This window comes from Lolium perenne, chromosome 1 (assembly GCF_019359855.2).
Source record: "Lolium perenne isolate Kyuss_39 chromosome 1, Kyuss_2.0, whole genome shotgun sequence".
Taxonomy (NCBI): Eukaryota; Viridiplantae; Streptophyta; class Magnoliopsida; order Poales; family Poaceae; genus Lolium; species Lolium perenne.
This window is the reverse complement of record NC_067244.2, coordinates 229,496,150-229,515,168: the sequence shown is the minus strand read 5'-3', so window position 1 is coordinate 229,515,168 and position 19,019 is coordinate 229,496,150. Positions and strand designations below refer to the sequence as shown.

The following is a 19,019-nucleotide window of genomic DNA, read 5'->3' as shown; positions in this document are numbered from 1 at the left end:
CGCGCCCAAAGTAATGGACATAAAGGTACCTCCAGCAGCTGAATCCAATAGGTTCCGCGAAGAAAAATTTAGTCCTGCATAGAAGGTTTGGATGATCATCCAAGTAGTTAGTCCATGGGTTGGGCAATTCTTCACCAAAGATTTCATTCTCTCCCATGCTTGAGCAACATGTTCATTATCTAATTGCTTAAAATTCATTATGCTACTTCTCAAAGATATAATTTTAGCAGGAGGATAATATCTACCAATAAAAGCATCCTTACATTTAGTCCATGAATCAATACTATTCTTAGGCAAAGATAGCAACCAATCTTTAGCTCTTCCTCTTAAGGAGAAAGGAAACAATTTAAATTTTATAATATCACCATCTACATCCTTATACTTTTGCATTTCGCAAAGTTCAACAAAATTATTAAGATGGGCAGCAGCATCATCAGAACTAACACCAGAAAATTGCTCTCTCATGACAAGATTTAGTAAAGCAGGTTTAATTTCAAAGAATTCTGCTGTAGTAGCAGGTGGAGCAATAGGTGTGCATAGGAAATCATTATTATTTGTGCTAGTGAAGTCACACAACTTAGTGTTTTCAGGAGTATTCATTTTAACAGTAGTAAATAAAGCAAACTAAATAAAGTAAATGCAAGTAACTATTTTTTTTGTGTTTTTAATATAGAGAACGCAAACAAGACAGTAAATAAAGTAAAGCTAGCAACTAATTTTTTGTGTGTTTTTGATATCGGATGAAGCCTGGTGACCGGGTGTATACGTGAGCACGCGCTCAGAAGTCGACACGTGTCTAACGGCGTTAGTCCCCCGTGAGGTGATATACTACTACTAAAAAACTGTTTCACCAGATTTGACCGGTCCTCACACCCCCACCTAATCCTCTCCCCAACGAGATTTTCTTCCGCGAGCTTCAGTCTTCCATGTCCCAAAAAATAGAAACGAACACAGTGGATCAAAAGAAGAAGAGCACAACCGGAGGTTAAATCAAAAGATGAGAACACACGGCTGATTAATCAAAAGAAGAAGAAGAGCTTCAGTCTTCCATCGATGGCGCGGAGGCCAAGTGCGCCTACATCCTGTCGCACGCGCCGTGCGCGCCGGCGGGGTACATCGACTACCTCCGCCTCTTCTACTACGGCTTCGGCGCCGCGCCGGCAGCCGTCGGGTACGCGGCCTTCCTGCTCTGGCTCCTCGTCCTCTTCTACCTCCCGCGGCGGCGAAGGCGGGGCCATGGTGGAGCTGAGCGTGTTCGTCCGCGACCTCTGCTTCCTCTTCTTCGCGCTCTGCTTCCTCGTGGCCGTCCTCGCCACCGGCACGGTCACCGTCTGGGTCGCCGCGGCCTTCGTCTCCCTCTACGCCGCCTACGTCATCCTCGTATGGACCTCCCAGTGCTGCGCCGGCGCCAGCGCGGGCAAGCCGGACCTCGCCGAGCCGCTCCTCCTCGACGGTGACGCCCCCACCATGCCGTCCCACTCCGCGAAGCCGACGGACCCGGCGAAAAAATCGCGTCTTCAACGCGTCCTGCACGCGCTCACCATGCCGCTCTACCTCCCGCGGCGCCTGACCATCCCGGACATCGCGGGGCACCGCTGGCGCAAGCCCTACGCCGTGGCCTCCGCCGCGCTGGCGCCGGTCCTCGTCGCCACGACCTTCACCTCGCGCAGCGCCGCGGTGGCCTCGCTCGACCACGGCCACGGCGTCGGCATCCTGCTCGCCAGCGCCTTCCTGGGCCTCCTCTTGGCGGCCCTCGCCGCGTCCACCACGGACGCCGGCTCCGCGCCCCGCAGCCGACGTCACCGCGTACCGTGGCTGGCCGCGGGGTTCCTGATGAGCGTGCTGTGGGCCTACACGCTGGCGCGGGAGCTGGTGGCGCTGCTGGTGGCCATCGGGTACATGGTGGGCGTGGACTCGGGCGTGCTGGGCGTCACGGTGCTGGCGTGGGGGGACTCGCTGGGGGACCTGGTCTCCAACGTCGCCATGGCCATGCACGGCGGGCCCGGCGGCGCGCAGACGGCCGTGTCGACCTGCTACGTGTAGGATAACGTTGCATAGAAAACAAAAATTTTCCTACCGCAAACACGAAATCCAAGCCAAGATGCAATCTAGAAGACGGCAGCAACGAGGGGATTATCGAGTCTCACCCTTGAAGAGATTCCAAAGCCTACAAGAGGAGGCTCTTGTTGCTGCGGTAGACGTTCACTTGCCGCTTGCAAAAGCGCGTAGAAGATCTTGATCACGATCGGTTCCGGCGCCACGAACGGGCAGCACCTCCGTACTCGGTCACACGTTCGGTTGTTGATGAAGACGACGTCCACCTCCCCGTTCCAGCGGGCAGCGGAAGTAGTAGCTCCTCTTGAATCCGACAGCATGACGGCGTGGTGTCGGTGGCGGTGGAGAAGTCCGGCGGAGCTTCGCTAAGCTATGCGGGAGATATGGAGGAGAGGGGGGCGGCTAGGGTTTGGGAGGGGGTGGCCGGCCACTTCAAGGGGGGCGGCCAGCTTGTGGTCTTGGGGTGGCCGGCCCCCTCCCTTGGCCCCTCATTATATAGGTGGATTCCCAAGAGTTGGTCTCCAAGTCTTCGAATAAGACCCGAACCAAAAACTTCCCATAAGAGAGGGAAACCTAGCCAAGCTAGGACTCCCACCAAAGGTGGGATTTCCACCTCCCATATGGGGGGTTGGCCGGCCCCCTAAGGGGGAGTCCACTTGGGACTCCTCCCCCACTAGGGTTGGCCGGCCATGGAGGTGGAGTCCCATGTGGACTCCACCTTCCTTGGTGGTTTCTTCCGGACTTTTCTAGAACCTTCTAGAACCTTCCATAGAACCTTCCGCGACATTTTAATTCACATAAAATGACATCCTATATATGAATCTTATTCTCCGGACCATTCCGGAACTCCTCGTGATGTCCGGGATCTCATCCGGGACTCCGAACAAATATTCGAACTCCATTCCATATTCAATTTCTACCATTTCAACATCCAACTTTAAGTGTGTCACCCTACGGTTCGTGAACTATGCGGACATGGTTGAGTACTCACTCCGACCAATAACCAATAGCGGGATCTGGAGATCCATAATGGCTCCCACATATTCAACGATAACTTTAGTGATCGAATGAACCATTCACATATAATACCAATTCCCTTTGTCACGCGATATTTTACTTGTCCGAGGTTTGATCTTCGGTATCACTTTATACCTTGTTCAACCTCGTCTCCTGACAAGTACTCTTTACTCGTACCGTGGTATGTGGTCTCTTATGAACTTATTCATATGCTTGCAAGACATTAGATGACATTCCACCGAGAGGGCCCAGAGTATATCTATCCGTCATCGGGATGGACAAATCCCACTGTTGATCCATATGCTTCAACTCATACTTTCCGGATACTTAATCCCACCTTTATAGCCACCCATTTACGCAGTGGTGTTTGGTGTAATCAAAGTACCTTTCCGATATAAGTGATTTATATGATCTCATGGTCATAAGGACTAGGTAACTATGTATCGAAAGCTTATAGCAAATAACTTAATGACGAGATCTTATGGTACGCTTAATTGGGTGTGTCCATTACATCATTCATATAATGATATAACCTTGTTATTAATAACATCCAATGTTCATGATTATGAAACTAATCATCTATTAATCAACAAGCTAGTTTAAGAGGCATACTAGGGACTTCTTGTTTGTCTACATATCACACATGTACTAATGTTTCAGTTAATACAATTATAGCATGATATATAAACATTTATCATAAACATAAAGATATAAATAATAACCACTTTATTATTGCCTCTAGGGCATATCTCCTTCAGTCTCCCACTTGCACTAGAGTTAATAATCTAGATTACATTGTAATATACCTAACACCCATGGCATTCTGGTGTTGGTCATGCTTTGCCCTAGGGAGAGCTTTAGTCAACGGATCTGCTACATTCAGATCAGTGTGTACTTTGCAAATCTTTACTTCTCCATCTTCGATGTACTCGCGAATTGAGTGGTAACGCAGCTTGATATGCTTCAGCCTCTTGTGTGACCTTGGTTCTTGTGCATTGGCGATGGCACCCATGTTGTCACAATATATGACTAGTGGGTCCAATGCACTAGGAACCACACCGAGCTCTATAATGAACCTCTTCATCCATACCGCTTCTGATGAAGCCTCTGAAGCCGCTATGTACTCTGATTCTGTTGAGGATTTTGCCACCGTGCCTTTGCTTCGAGCTTGCCCACCATCGCAGCACCATTCAATATAAACACGTACCCAGATTGTGACTTAGAGTCATCAGGATCAGTGTTCCAACTTGCATCGGTGTAACTTGTTACAACGAGCTCTTGGTCACCTCCATAACAAAGAAACATATCCTTAGTTCTTTTCAAGTACTTTAGGATATTCTTGACCGCTGTCCAGTGTTCCATTCCTGGATCACTTTGATATCTGCTAGTCAAACTAACAGCATGTGCTATATCCGGTCTTGTACATAGCATGGCATACATGATAGAGCCTACTGCCGAGGCATAGGGGATCTGACTCATCCTTTCTCTATCTTCTGCCGTAGCCGGACCTTGAGTCTTACTCAAGACCTTGCCTGGTAACATAGGTAAGAATCCTTTCTTACTTTCGTCCATTCTAAACTTCTTCAGAATCTTGTCCAGGTATGTACTCTGTGATAGCCCTATTAGACGTCTTGATCTATCTCTATAAATCTTGATGCCTAATATATATGATGCTTCACCAAGGTCTTTCATTGAAAAACTATTATTCAAATAACCCTTTACACTGCTTAATAGTTCTATATCATTCCCAATCAATAATATGTCATCTACATATAATATCAGGAATGCTACAGATCTCCCACTCACTTTCTTGTAAATACAGGCCTCTCCATGACACTGTATAAACCTGAAGTCTTTGATCACCTTATCAAAGCGTCGGTTCCAACTTCTCGATGCTTGCTTCAGTCCATAAATTGAACGCTGAAGTTTGCATACTTTGTCAGCATTTTTAGGATCGACAAAACCTTTGGGTTGTACCATATACAACTCTTCCTCAATGTCTCCATTAAGGAACGCCGTTTTGACATCCATCTGCCAAATCTCATAATCGAAAAATGCAGCTATTGCTAACAAAATCCTCACAGATTTTAGCTTCGCTACAGGTGAGAAAGTCTCATCGTAGTCAACTCCTTGAATTTGTCGGAAACCCTTTGCGACAAGTCGAGCTTTATAGACAGTAATATTACCATCAGCATTTGTTTTTCTCTTGAAGATCCATTTATTCTCAACAGCCTTTCGGCTATCAGGTAAGTCTACCAAAGTCCATACTTTGTTATCATACATGGATCCCATTTCGGATTTCATGGCTTCTTGCCATTTGTTGGAATCTGGGCTCATCATCGCTTCTTCATACGTCACAGGGTCCTCATCATTGTTATCCACAATCATGACATTTAGACAAGGATCATACCAATCAGGAGTGGCACGTTCCCTTGTCGATCTGCGAGGTTCAGTAGTTTCCTCGTTCGAAGTTTCATGATCATTATCATTAGCTTCCTCTGTTGTCGGTGTAGGCGGTACTGGTACAACTTCCGGTACTACGCTACTCTGATCAACGAGTATAGATTCATCAATCTCATCGAGTTCTACTTTTCTTCCAGTCACTTCTTTAGTGAGAAATTCTTTCTCAAGAAAGGTTCCGTTCTTAGCAACAAAGATTTTGCCTTCGGATCTGTGATAGAAAGTGTACCCTATAGTTTCCTTAGGGTATCCTATGAAGACGCATTTCTCCGCTTTGGGTTCTAGCTTGTCCGGTTGTAACTTCTTTACATAGGCTTCTGATACGTCTCCGACGTATCGATAATTTCTTATGTTCCATGCCACATTATTGATGTTATCTACATGTTTTATGCACACTTTATGCCATATTCGTGCATTTTCTGGAACTAACCTATTAACAAGATGCCGAAGTGCCAGTTCCTGTTTTCTGCTGTTTTTGGTTTCAGAAATCCTAGTAACGAAATATTCTCGGAATCGGACGAAATCAACGCCCAGATTCCTATTTTTCCCGGAACCATCCAGAACACTCGAGAGCCGCCAGAGGGGAGCCCTGGGGGCCCCACACCACACCCTGGCGCGGCCAGAGGGGGGGGGCCGCGCCGCCCTATGGTGTGGGCCCCCGTAAGCCCTCCGCGCCGCCTCTTCGCCTATATAAAGCCTCCGTCGAGAAAACCCCGATGCGTTCGACGAAACCCACGTAAACCTTCCGTAGCCGCCGCCATCGCGGGCCAAGATCTGGGGGACAGGAGTCTCTATTCCGGCACGCTGCCGGGACGGGGAAGTGCCCCCGGAAGGCTTCTCCATCGACACCGCTGCCATCTCCACCGCCATCTTCATCACCGCTGCTGCTCCCATGAGGAGGGAGTAGTTCTCCATCGAGGCTCGGGGCTGTACCGGTAGCTATGTGGTTAATCTCTCTCCTATGTACTTCAATACAATGATCTCATGAGCTGCTTTACATGATTGAGATTCATATGAGCTTTGTATCGCTACTAGTTGTGTGCTACTCATGTGATGTTATTAAAGTAATCTATTCCTCCTGCATGGTGTAAAGGTGACTAGTGTGTGCACCATGTGGTTCTTGTCGTAGGCTATGATCATGATCTCTTGTAGATTGTGGAGTTAATTATCATTATGATAGTATTGATGTGATCTATTCCTCCTTCATAGCGTAATGTGGACAGTGTGTGCACTATGTTAGTTCTTGGTTTATTTTGCAATGATCTATTATGCTCTAAGGTTATTTAAATATGAACATTATTGTGGAGCTTGTTAACTCCGGCATTGAGGGTTCGTGTAATCCTACGCAATGTGTTCATCATCCAACAAAAGAGTGTATGTAGCACATATGAGAAAGAGTTATTTATTATGCGATCAATGTTGAGAGTGTCCACTAGTGAAAGTATGATCCCTAGGCCTTGTTCCTAAATACTGCTATCGCTACTTGTTTACTGTTTTACTGTGTTACTACTGCAGCAATACTACCACCATCAACTACACGCCCGCAAGCTATTTTCTGGCACTGTTGCTACTGCTCATATATATTCATACCACCTGTATTTCACTATCTCTTCGCCGAACTAGTGCACCTATTAGGTGTGTTGGGGACACAAGAGACTTCTTGCTTTGTGGTTGCAGGGTTGCATGAGAGGGATATCTTTGACCTCTTCCTCCCTGAGTTCGATAAACCTTGGGTGATCCACTTAAGGGAAAACTTGCTGCTGTTCTACAAACCTCTGCTCTTGGAGGCCCAACACTGTCTACAGGAAAGGAGGGGGAACGTAGACATCAAGCATATTTTCTGGCGCCGTTGCCGGGGAGGAAAGGTAAAAGGTACTCACACTCCGGATCTCAGCTACTAAGCTATTTTCCGGTGCCATAAGTACTCGAAGCTATTTCCTTTAGATCCTGCAATTGCAACTTTTTGTTTCTTGTTTACACTAGTTAGGCTTAATGGAAGACAACAATAAAATGAGAGATCTTTATGAACTTTATCTTGAATTAGGACATGATGTGTTTGAAGAGAGAATTAAAAAACCCATGGAACTTTATATGCATGCTAATGGGAATGTTATTGATATAAATGCTTTGAACACTATTATTGCTAATGTTATGGAAAATTCTAAGCTTGGGGAAGCTGGTTTTGATGAGCATGATCTTTTTAGTCCCCCAAGAATTGAGGAGGAAATTTACTTTGATGATTCTTTACCTCCTATTTATGATGATTATAATGATAGTAGTCTTTTGTTGCCACCTGTTATGGAGGATAAATTTGATTATGATTACAATATGCCTCCTATATTTGATGATAGCTACTTTGTTAAATTTGCTCCCACTACAACTAATAAAATTGATTATGCTTATGTGGAGAGTAATAATTTTATGCATGAGACTCATGATAAGAATGCTTTATGTGATGGTTATATTGTTGAGTTTGCTCATGTTGCTACTGAAAGTTATTATGAGAGAGGAAAATATGGTTGTAGAAATTTTCATGTTACTAAAACACCTCTCTATGTGCTGAAATTTTTGAAGCTACACTTGTTTTATCTTCCTATGCTTGTCACTTTGCTCTTCATGAACTTGTTTATTTACAAGATTCTTATGCATAGGAAGCATGTTAGACTTAAATGTGTTTTGGATTTGCTTCTTGATGCTCTCTTTTGCTTCAAATACTATTTCTTGCGAGTGCATCATTAAAACTGCTGAGCCCATCTTAATGGCTATAAAGAAAGAACTTCTTGGGAGATAACCCATGTGCTATTTTGCTACAGTACTTTGTTTTATATTTGTGTCTTGGAAGTTGTTTACTACTGTAGCAACCTCTCCTTATCTTAGTTTTGTGTTTTGTTGTGCCAAGTAAAGTCTTTGATAGAAAAGTAAATACTAGATTTGGATTACTGCGCAGAAACTATTTTCTTGCTGTCACGAATCTGGGACTAATTCTCTGTAGATAACTCAGAAAATTATGCCAATTTACGTGAGTGATCCTCAGATATGTACGCAACTTTCATTCAATTTGAGCATTTTCATCTGAGCAAGTCTGGTGCCATTTTAAAATTCATCTTTACGGACTGTTCTGTTTTGACAGATTCTGCCTTTTATTTCGCATTGCTTCTTTCGCTGTGTTGGGTGGATTTCTTTGTTCCATTACCTTCCAGTAGCTTTGAGCAATGTCCAGAAGTGTTAAGAATGATTGTGTCACCTCTGAACATGTGAGTTTTTGATTATGCACTAACCCTCTAATGAGTTTGTTTCGAGTTTGGTGTGAAGGAAGTTTTCAAGGGTCAAGAGAGGAGGATGATATACTATGATCAAGAAGAGTGAAAGCTCTAAGCTTGGGGATGCCCTGGTGGTTCACCCCTGCATATATCAAGAAGACTCAAGCGTCTAAGCTTGGGGATGCCCAAGGCATCCCCTTCTTCATCGACAACATTATCAGGTTCCTCCCCTGAAACTATATTTTTATTCCGTCACATCTTATGTACTTTACTTGGAGCGTCTGTTTGTTTTTATTTTTGTTTGTGTTTGAATAAAATGGATCCTAGCATTCACTTTATGGGAGAGAGACACGCTCCGCTGTAGCATATGGACAAGTATGTCCTTAGTTTCTACTCATAGTATTCATGGCGAAGTTTCTTCTTCGTTAAATTGTTATATGGTTGGAATTGAAAAATGATACATGTAGTAATTGCTATAAATGTCTTGGGTAATGTGATACTTGGCAATTGTTGTGCTCATGTTTAAGCTCTTGCATCATATGCTTTGCACCCATTAATGAAGAAATATATAGAGCATGCTAAAATTTGGTTTGCATATTTGGTCTCTCTAAGGTCTAGATAATTTCTAGTATTGAGTTTGAACAACAAGGAAGACGGTGTAGAGTCTTATAATGTTTACAATGTGTCTTTTATGTGAGTTTTGCTGCACCGGTTCATCCTTGTGTTTGTTTCAAATAAGCCTTGCTAGCCTAAACCTTGTATCGAGAGGGAATACTTCTCATGCATCCAAAATCCTTGAGCCAACCACTATGCCATTTGTGTCCACCATACCTACCTACTACATGGTATTTCTCCGCCATTCCAAAGTAAATTGCTTGAGTGCTACCTTTAAATTTCCATCATTCGCCTTTGCAATATATAGCTCATGGGACAAAATAGCCTTAAAAACTATTGTGGTATTGAATATGTACTTATGCACTTTATCTCTTATTAAGTTGCTTGTTGTGCGATAACCATGCTCCTGGGGACGCCATCTACTCTTTGTTGAATATCATGTGAGTTGCTATGCATGTTCGTCTTGTCTAAAGTAAGAGCGATCTACCACCTTATGGTTAAGCATGCATATTGTTAGAGAAGAACATTGGGCCGCTAACTAAAGCCATGTTCCATGGTGGAAGTTTCAGTTTTGGACAAATATCCTCAATCTCATATGAGAAAATTATTAATTGTTGTTACATGCTTATGCATAAAAGAGGAGTCCATTATCTGTTGTCTATGTTGTCCCGGTATGGATGTCTAAGTTGAGAATAATCAATAGCGAGAAATCCAATGCGAGCTTTCTCCTTAGACCTTTGTACAGGCGGCATGGAGGTACCCCATTGTGACACTTGGTTAAAACATGTGCATTGTGATGATCCGGTAGTCCAAGCTAATTAGGACAAGGTGCGGGCACTATTAGTATACTATGCATGAGGCTTGCAACTTATAAGATATAATTTACATGATACATATGCTTTATTACTACCGTTGACAAAATTGTTTCATGTTTTCAAAATCAAAGCTCTAGCACAAATATAGCAATCGATGCTTTTCCTCTATGAGGACCATTCTTTTACTTTCAATATTGAGTCAGTTCACCTATTTCTCTCCACCTCAAGAAGCAAACACTTGTGTGAACTGTGCATTGATTCCTACATACTTGCATATTGCACTTATTATATTACTCTATGTTGACAATATCCATGAGATATATATGTTATAAGTTGAAAGCAACCGCTGAAACTTCATCTTCCTTTGTGTTGCTTCAATGCCTCTACTTTGAATTATTGCTTTATGAGTTAACTCTTATGCAAGACTTATTGATGCTTGTCTTGAAGTGCTATTCATGAAAAGTCTTTGCTTTATGATTCACTTGTTTACTCATGTCATATACATTGTTTTGATCGCTGCATTCACTACATATGCTTTACAAATAGTATGATCAAGGTTATGATGGCATGTCACTCCGTAAATTATCTCGTGTTATCGTTTTACCTGCTCGGGATGAGCAGAACTAAGCTTGGGGATGCTGATACGTCTCCGACGTATCGATAATTTCTTATGTTCCATGCCACATTATTGATGTTATCTACATGTTTTATGCACACTTTATGTCATATTCGTGCATTTTCTGGAACTAACCTATTAACAAGATGCCGAAGTGCCAGTTCCTGTTTTCTGCTGTTTTTGGTTTCAAAAATCCTAGTAACGAAATATTCTCGGAATCGGACGAAATCAACGCCCAGATTCCTATTTTTCCCGGAACCATCCAGAACACCCGAGAGCCGCCAGAGGGGAGCCACAGGGCCCCACACCACACCCCGGCGCGGCCAGCGGGGGGGCCGCGCCGCCCTATGGTGTGGGCCCCCCAGAAGCCCTCCTGCGCCGCCTCTTCGCCTATATAAAGCCTCCGTCGAGAAAACCCTGATGCGTTCGACGAAACCCACAGAAACCTTCCAGAGCCGCCGCCATCGCGAAGCCAAGATCTGGGGGACAGGAGTCTCTGTTCCGGCACGCTGCCGGGACGGGGAAGTGCCCCCGGAAGGCTTCTCCATCGACACCGCTGCCATCTCCACCGCCATCTTCATCACCGCTGCTGCTCCCATGAGGAGGGAGTAGTTCTCCATCGAGGCTCGGGGCTGTACCGGTAGCTATGTGGTTAATCTCTCTCCTATGTACTTCAATACAATGATCTCATGAGCTGCTTTACATGATTGAGATTCATATGAGCTTTGTATCGCTACTAGTTGTGTGCTACTCATGTGATGTTATTAAAGTAATCTATTCCTCCTGCATGGTGTAAAGGTGACTAGTGTGTGCACCATGTGGTTCTTGTCGTAGGCTATGATCATGATCTCTTGTAGATTGTGGAGTTAATTATCATTATGATAGTATTGATGTGATCTATTCCTCCTTCATAGCGTAATGTGGACAGTGTGTGCACTATGTTAGTTCTTGGTTTATTTTGCAATGATCTATTATGCTCTAAGGTTATTTAAATATGAACATTATTGTGGAGCTTGTTAACTCCGGCATTGAGGGTTCGTGTAATCCTACGCAATGTGTTCATCATCCAACAAAAGAGTGTATGTAGCACATATGAGAAAGAGTTATTTATTATGCGATCAATGTTGAGAGTGTCCACTAGTGAAAGTATGATCCCTAGGCCTTGTTCCTAAATACTGCTATCGCTGCTTGTTTCTTGTTTTCTTGTGTTACTACTGCTGCAATACTACCACCATCAACTACACGCCCGCAAGCTATTTTTACGCACCGTTACTCTGCTCATATATATTCATACCACCTGTATTTCACTATCTCTTCGCCGAACTAGTGCACCTATTAGGTGTGTTGGGGACACAAGAGACTTCTTGCTTTGTGGTTGCAGGGTTGCATGAGAGGGATATCTTTGACCTCTTCCTCCCTGAGTTCGATAAACCTTGGGTGATCCACTTAAGGGAAAACTTGCTGCTGTTCTACAAACCTCTGCTCTTGGAGGCCCAACACTGTCTACAGGAAAGGAGGGGGAACGTAGACATCAGCTTCGCAACCCCAAACTTTTAGGAACGACAGCTTAGGTTTCTTATTAAACCATAATTCATACGGTGTCGTTTCTACGGATTTTGATGGTGCTCTATTTAAAGTGAATGCGGTTGTCTCTAATGCATAACTCCAAAATGATAACGGCTAATCAGTAAGAGACATCATAGAACGAACCATATCTAAGAGAGTTCGATTACGACGTTCGGACACACCATTACGTTGTGGTGTTCCCGGCAGTGTCAATTGTGAAAGTATTCCGCATTTCTTTAAATGCATGCCAAACTCATAACTCAGATATTCACCTCCGCGATCAGATCGTAGAAATTTAATCTTCTTGTTACGTTGATTTTCTACTTCACTTTGGAATTCCTTAAACTTCTCAAAAGTCTCGGATTTATGTTTCATGAAATAGATATACCCATATCTACTCAGATCATCTGTGAAGGTTAGAACATAACGATAACCACCGCGCGATGCTACACTCATTGGTCCGCACACATCGGTATGTATGATTTCCAATAAGTCAGTAGCTCGCTCCATAATACCAGAGAATGGAGTCTTAGTCATTTTTCCCATTAGACATGCTTCGCATCTATCAAGTGACTCAAAGTCAAGTGATTCAAGTAATCCATCGATATGGAGTTTCTTCATGCGTTTCACTCCAATATGACCAAGACGACAGTGCCACATATAAGTAGAATTATCATTCAATTTAATTCGCTTAGCATCAATGTTATGTATATGTGTATCACTACTATCGAGATCTAACAGAAATAAGCCATTCTTTTCAGGTGCTCGACCATAAAAGATATCATTCATAAAAATAGAACAACCATTATTCTCAGACTTGAATGAATAACCGTCTTGCATTAAACAAGATCCAGATATAATGTTCATGCTCAACGCGGGTACAAAATAACAATTATTGAGGCTTAAAACTAATCCCGAAGGTAGATGTAGAGGAAGTGTGCCGACAACGATCACATCGACTTTGGATCCATTTCCAACGCGCATGGTCACTTCATCCTTTAGTAGTCTTCGTTTATTCTTTAGTTCCTGTTTCGAGTTACAAATATGAGCAACCGAACCAGTATCAAATACCCAGGTACTAGTACGAGAACCGCAAGATAAACATCTATAACATGTATATCGAGATATACCTTCTTTCTTCTTCTTGACAAGGCCGCTCTTCGTATCCGCCAAATACTTGGAGCAATTACGCTTGCGTTGTCCCTTCTCCTTGCGGTAATAGCACTCGGCATCGAGGCTTAGGGCCAGTCTTAGGTTTCATAGGAGGCGTGGCAGCTTTCTTGCCACTCTTCCCGTTCTTGCCTTTAGACTTGCCCTGTTTCTTGAAGTCGGTGGTCTTGTTGACCATCAACACTTGGTGCTCTTTCTTGATCTCAATCTCAGCAGATTTTAGCATGGAGAAGAGTTCGGGTAACTCTTTGTTCATGTTACGCATATTGTAGTTCATCACAAAGTTCTTGTAACTAGGTGGCGATGATTGAAGGACACGATTAATCCCGATCTATTAGGAATCACTATTCCCAAGTCACTGAGTTTCTTCGCATGCCCGGTCATGGCGAGCATGTGCTCACTAACGGAGCTGCCTTCTTCCATCATGCAGCTGAAGAAGTGTTTCGATGCTTCATAGCATTCCACGGCCGCATGAGTCTCAAATATAGTCTTCAACTCATTGATCAACTCATGTGGATCGTGGTGCTCAAAACGTTTTTGAAGATCGGCTTCCAGATCGCATAAGATGGCACACCGAACTTGAGAGTACCGAGTTTTCGAGTTGCGTAAACAGCTTTTACTTCATCGGTTTCAGTTTACTGCCGGGAGGGTCACCTAGCGGTGCATCAAGCACATATTGCAGATTTCCGCCATTGAGGAAAATCCTCACATGACAGAACCGTCGGTGAAGTTGCTACCGTTGCTCTTAAGCTTTTCTTTCTCTAGGAACCTGGTTAAAATTGATTGAGGACGCCATATCTACAACATATATTTGCAATAGTTTAGACTAAGTTTATGACAAATTGAGTTCAAATTTTAATTCAACTTAATTAAAAACTAGGTGAACTCCCACTCAAAACAATATCCCTCGCATTGTCTTAGTGATCACACGAACCAAATCCACCGCACCTAAGTCCGATCATCACGAGACAAGGTGTGATTTCAATGGCGAACATTCAAAGTGTTCATCATATCAATCATATGATTCATGCTCTACCTTTCAGTATCACGTGTTCCGAGACCATGTACGTACATGCTAGGCTCGTCAAGGCCACCTTAGTATCCGCATGTGCAAAATCGGCTTGCACCCGTTGTATGCACTTGTTGATTCTATCACACCCGATCATCACGAGATGCTTCGAAACGACAAGTCTTGGCAACGGTGCTACTAAGGATGAACACTTTATTATCTTGAGATTTTAGTGAGAGGGATCATCTTATAATGCTACCGTCGCGATCTAAGCAAAATAAGATGCATAAAAGGATTAACATCACATGCAGTTCATATGTGATATGATATGGCCCTTTTGTCTTTGCGCCTTTGATCTTCATCTCCAAAGCACGGACATGATCTCCATCATCAACGGGCATGATCTCCATCATCGTCGGCGAAGCACCAAGGTCAATGGCGCCGTCTTCATGATTGTCCTCCATGTAGCAACTATTACAACTACTTTGAAAAACTACTCAACATGAAATTTAAAGACAACCATAAGGCTCCCTGCCGTTGCCACAATACAATAATGATCATCTCATACATAGTCATCATCACATTATGGCCATATCACATCACCAAACCCTGCAAAAACAAGTTAGACGTTCTCTAATTTGGTTTGCATATTTTACGTGGTTTAGGGTTTTCGAGTAAGATCCAATCTACCTACGAACATGAACCACAACGGTGATACTAGTGTTGTCAATAGAAGAATAAATTGAATCTTCACTATAGTAGGAGAGACAGACACCCGTAAAGCCACTTATGCAATACAAGTTGCATGTCGAGCGTGGAGCAAATCTCATGAACGCGTTCATGTAAAGTTAGCCCGAGCCGCTTCATCCCACTATGCCACAAAGATGCAAAGTACTCAACTAAAGATAACAAAAGCATCAACGCCCACAAACCATTGTGTTCTACTCGTGCAACCATCTATGCATAGACACGGCTCTGATACCACTGTAGGATAACGTTGCATAGAAAACAAAAATTTTCCTACCGCGAACACGAAATCCAAGCCAAGATGCAATCTAGAAGACGGTAGCAACGAGGGGATTATCGAGTCTCACCCTTGAAGAGATTCCAAAGCCTACAAGAGGAGGCTCTTGTTGCTGCGGTAGACGTTCACTTGCCGCTTGCAAAAGCGCGTAGAAGATCTTGATCACGATCGGTTCCGGCGCCACGAACGGGCAGCACCTCCGTACTCGGTCACACGTTCGGTTGTTGATGAAGACGACGTCCACCTCCCCGTTCCAGCGGGCAGCGGAAGTAATAGCTCCTCTTGAATCCGACAGCACGACGGCGTGGTGTCGGTGGCGGTGGAGAAGTCCGGTGGAGCTTCGCTAAGCTATGCGGGAGATATGGAGGAGAGGGGGGCGGCTAGGGTTTGGGAGGGGGTGGCCGGCCACTTCAAGGGGGGCGGCCAGCTTGTGGTCTTGGGGTGGCCGGCCCCCTCCCTTGGCCCCTCATTATATAGGTGGATTCCCAAGAGTTGGTCTCCAAGTCTTCGAATAAGACCCGAACCAAAAACTTCCCATAAGAGAGGGAAACCTAGCCAAGCTAGGACTCCCACCAAAGGTGGGATTTCCACCTCCCATATGGGGGGTTGGCCGGCCCCCTAAGGGGGAGTCCACTTGGGACTCCTCCCCCACTAGGGTTGGCCGGCCATGGAGGTGGAGTCCCATGTGGACTCCACCTTCCTTGGTGGTTTCTTCCGGACTTTTCTAGAACCTTCTAGAACCTTCCATAGAACCTTCCGCGACATTTTAATTCACATAAAATGACATCCTATATATGAATCTTATTCTCCGGACCATTCCGGAACTCCTCGTGATGTCCGGGATCTCATCCGGGACTCCGAACAAATATTCGAACTCCATTCCATATTCAATTTCTACCATTTCAACATCCAACTTTAAGTGTGTCACCCTACGGTTCGTGAACTATGCGGACATGGTTGAGTACTCACTCCGACCAATAACCAATAGCGGGATCTGGAGATCCATAATGGCTCCCACATATTCAACGATGACTTTAGTGATCGAATGAACCATTCACATATAATACCAATTCCCTTTGTCACGCGATATTTTACTTGTCCGAGGTTTGATCTTCGGTATCACTTTATACCTTGTTCAACCTCGTCTCCTGACAAGTACTCTTTACTCGTACCGTGGTATGTGGTCTCTTATGAACTTATTCATATGCTTGCAAGACATTAGACGACATTCCACCGAGAGGGCCCAGAGTATATCTATCCGTCATCGGGATGGACAAATCCCACTGTTGATCCATATGCTTCAACTCATACTTTCCGGATACTTAATCCCACCTTTATAGCCACCCATTTATGCAGTGGTGTTTGGTGTAATCAAAGTACCTTTCCGATATAAGTGATTTATATGATCTCATGGTCATAAGGACTAGGTAACTATGTATCGAAAGCTTATAGCAAATAACTTAATGACGAGATCTTATGCTACGCTTAATTGGGTGTGTCCATTACATCATTCATATAATGATATAACCTTGTTATTAATAACATCCAATGTTCATGATTATGAAACTAATCATCCATTAATCAACAAGCTAGTTTAAGAGGCATACTAGGGACTTCTTGTTTGTCTACATATCACACATGTACTAATGTTTCAGTTAATACAATTATAGCATGATATATAAACATTTATCATAAACATAAAGATATAAATAATAACCACTTTATTATTGCCTCTAGGGCATATCTCCTTCACTACGTCGGCCCGCTCTTCAACACGGTGGTGGGGCTCGGGCTGTCGCTCACGCTGGTGGCGGGCGCGCAGTACCCGGCGCCCTTCACGATCCCGACGGACGGGGCGGTGTACGAGACGGTGGCGTTCCTGTTCGCCGGGCTGCAGGGGAGGGAGAAGGAGCGGACGTGGGGACGAGGGTGCAGCGACCCCGGAGCGGACGGCGGTGATGTGGTTGCAGAGATGGGCGAGGAACGAGTGGGAGCTGCAGGGGAGGGAGAAGGAGCGAACGTGGAGGAGCGGACGTGGAAGTTGCGACTCGCGAACGGGTGGGAGTAGGCAGTATTCATCGATTGGTAGTTGCTTTGTTGTTCACCCGTGATCTAGATGGAGGCTTCACGCCGTTTGGTCTCTGTTCATGAGGCCAGAATCTCAAAGCGAATCCAACGGTAATGGATGCGTGCTCACGTATACACCCGGTCACCAGATCCACTCTCTTTTTGATATATAGAGCAAACAAAGCAGTAAATAAAATAAAGTAAAGCAAGACAAAAACAAAGTAAAGAGATTGGAAGTAGGAGACTCCCCTTGCAGCGTGTCTTGATCTCCCCGGCAACGGCGCTAGAAAAAGTGCTTGATGCGTGCAGTTAACACACGTCCGTTGGGAACCCCAAGAGGAAGGTGTGATGCGTACAGTAGCAAGTTTTCCCTCAGTAAGAAACCAAGGTTATCGAACCAGTAGGAGTCAAGGAACACGTGAAGGTTGTTGGTGACGGAGTGTAGTGCGGCGCAACACCAGGGATTCCGGTGCCAACGTGGAACCTGCACAACACAATCAAAGTACTTTGCCCCAACGTAACAGTGAGGTTGTCAATCTCACCGACTTGCTGAAAACAAAGGATTAACCGTATAGTGTGGAAGATGATGTTTGTTTGCGAAGAACAGTAAAGAACAATTGCAGTAGATTGTATTTCAGATGTAAAGAATGGACCGGGGTCCACAGTTCACTAGTGGTGTCTCTCCCATAAGATAAATAGCATGTTGGGTGAACGAATTACAGTTGGGCAATTGACAAATAAAGAAGGCATAACAATGCACATACATATATCATGATGAGTACTATGAGATTTAATCAGGGCATTACGACAAAGTACATAGACCGCTATCCAGCATGCATCTATGCCTAAAAAGTCCACTTTCAGGTTATCATCCGAACCCCTTCCGGTATTAAGTTGCAAACAACAGACAGTTGCATTAAGTATGGTGCATAATGTAATCAACACAAATATCCTTAGACAAAGCATCGATGTTTTATCCCTAGTGGCAACAGCACATCCACAACCTTAGAACTTTCTGTCACTGTCCCAGATTCAATGGAGGCATGAACCCACTATCGAGCATAAATACTCCCTCTTGGAGTTACAAGTATCAACTTGGCCAGAGCCTCTACTAGCAACGGAGAGCATGCATGAACATAAACAACATATATGATAGATTGATAATCAACTTGACATAGTATTCAATATTCATCGGATCCCAACAAACACAACATGTAGCATTACAAATAGATGATCTTGATCATGATAGGCAGCTCACAAGATCTAACATGATAGCACAATGAGGAGAAGACAACCATCTAGCTACTGCTATGGACCCATAGTCCAGGGGTGAACTACTCACACA

The 19,019-nt window shown here is 44.2% G+C and overlaps 1 protein-coding gene across 1 annotated transcript; it reads left to right on the top strand.

Moving 5' to 3' along the window:
• Positions 1–1,111: 1,111 nt before the first annotated feature.
• Positions 1,112–17,675, top strand: LOC127338163 (cation/calcium exchanger 1-like). The gene is made up of 2 exons (XM_071824797.1): positions 1,112–2,039; positions 17,345–17,675. The coding sequence occupies exons 1-2, from the start codon at positions 1,237–1,239 to the stop codon at positions 17,673–17,675; spliced, it is 1,134 nt and encodes a 377-aa protein (XP_071680898.1). The 5' UTR covers positions 1,112–1,236.
• Positions 17,676–19,019: the final 1,344 nt, after the last annotated feature.

What these genes read in the sequence shown, in the direction of transcription:
- LOC127338163 (XM_071824797.1), top strand. Translation starts at nt 1,237, where the DNA reads ATGGTGGAGCTGAGCGTGTTCGTCCGCGACCTCTGCTTCCTCTTCTTC. An exon ending in GCCGTGTCGACCTGCTACGT is followed by an intron (nt 2,040 to 17,344) that starts GTAGGATAACGT and finishes TATTGCCTCTAG; the next exon opens with GGCATATCTCCTTCACTACG.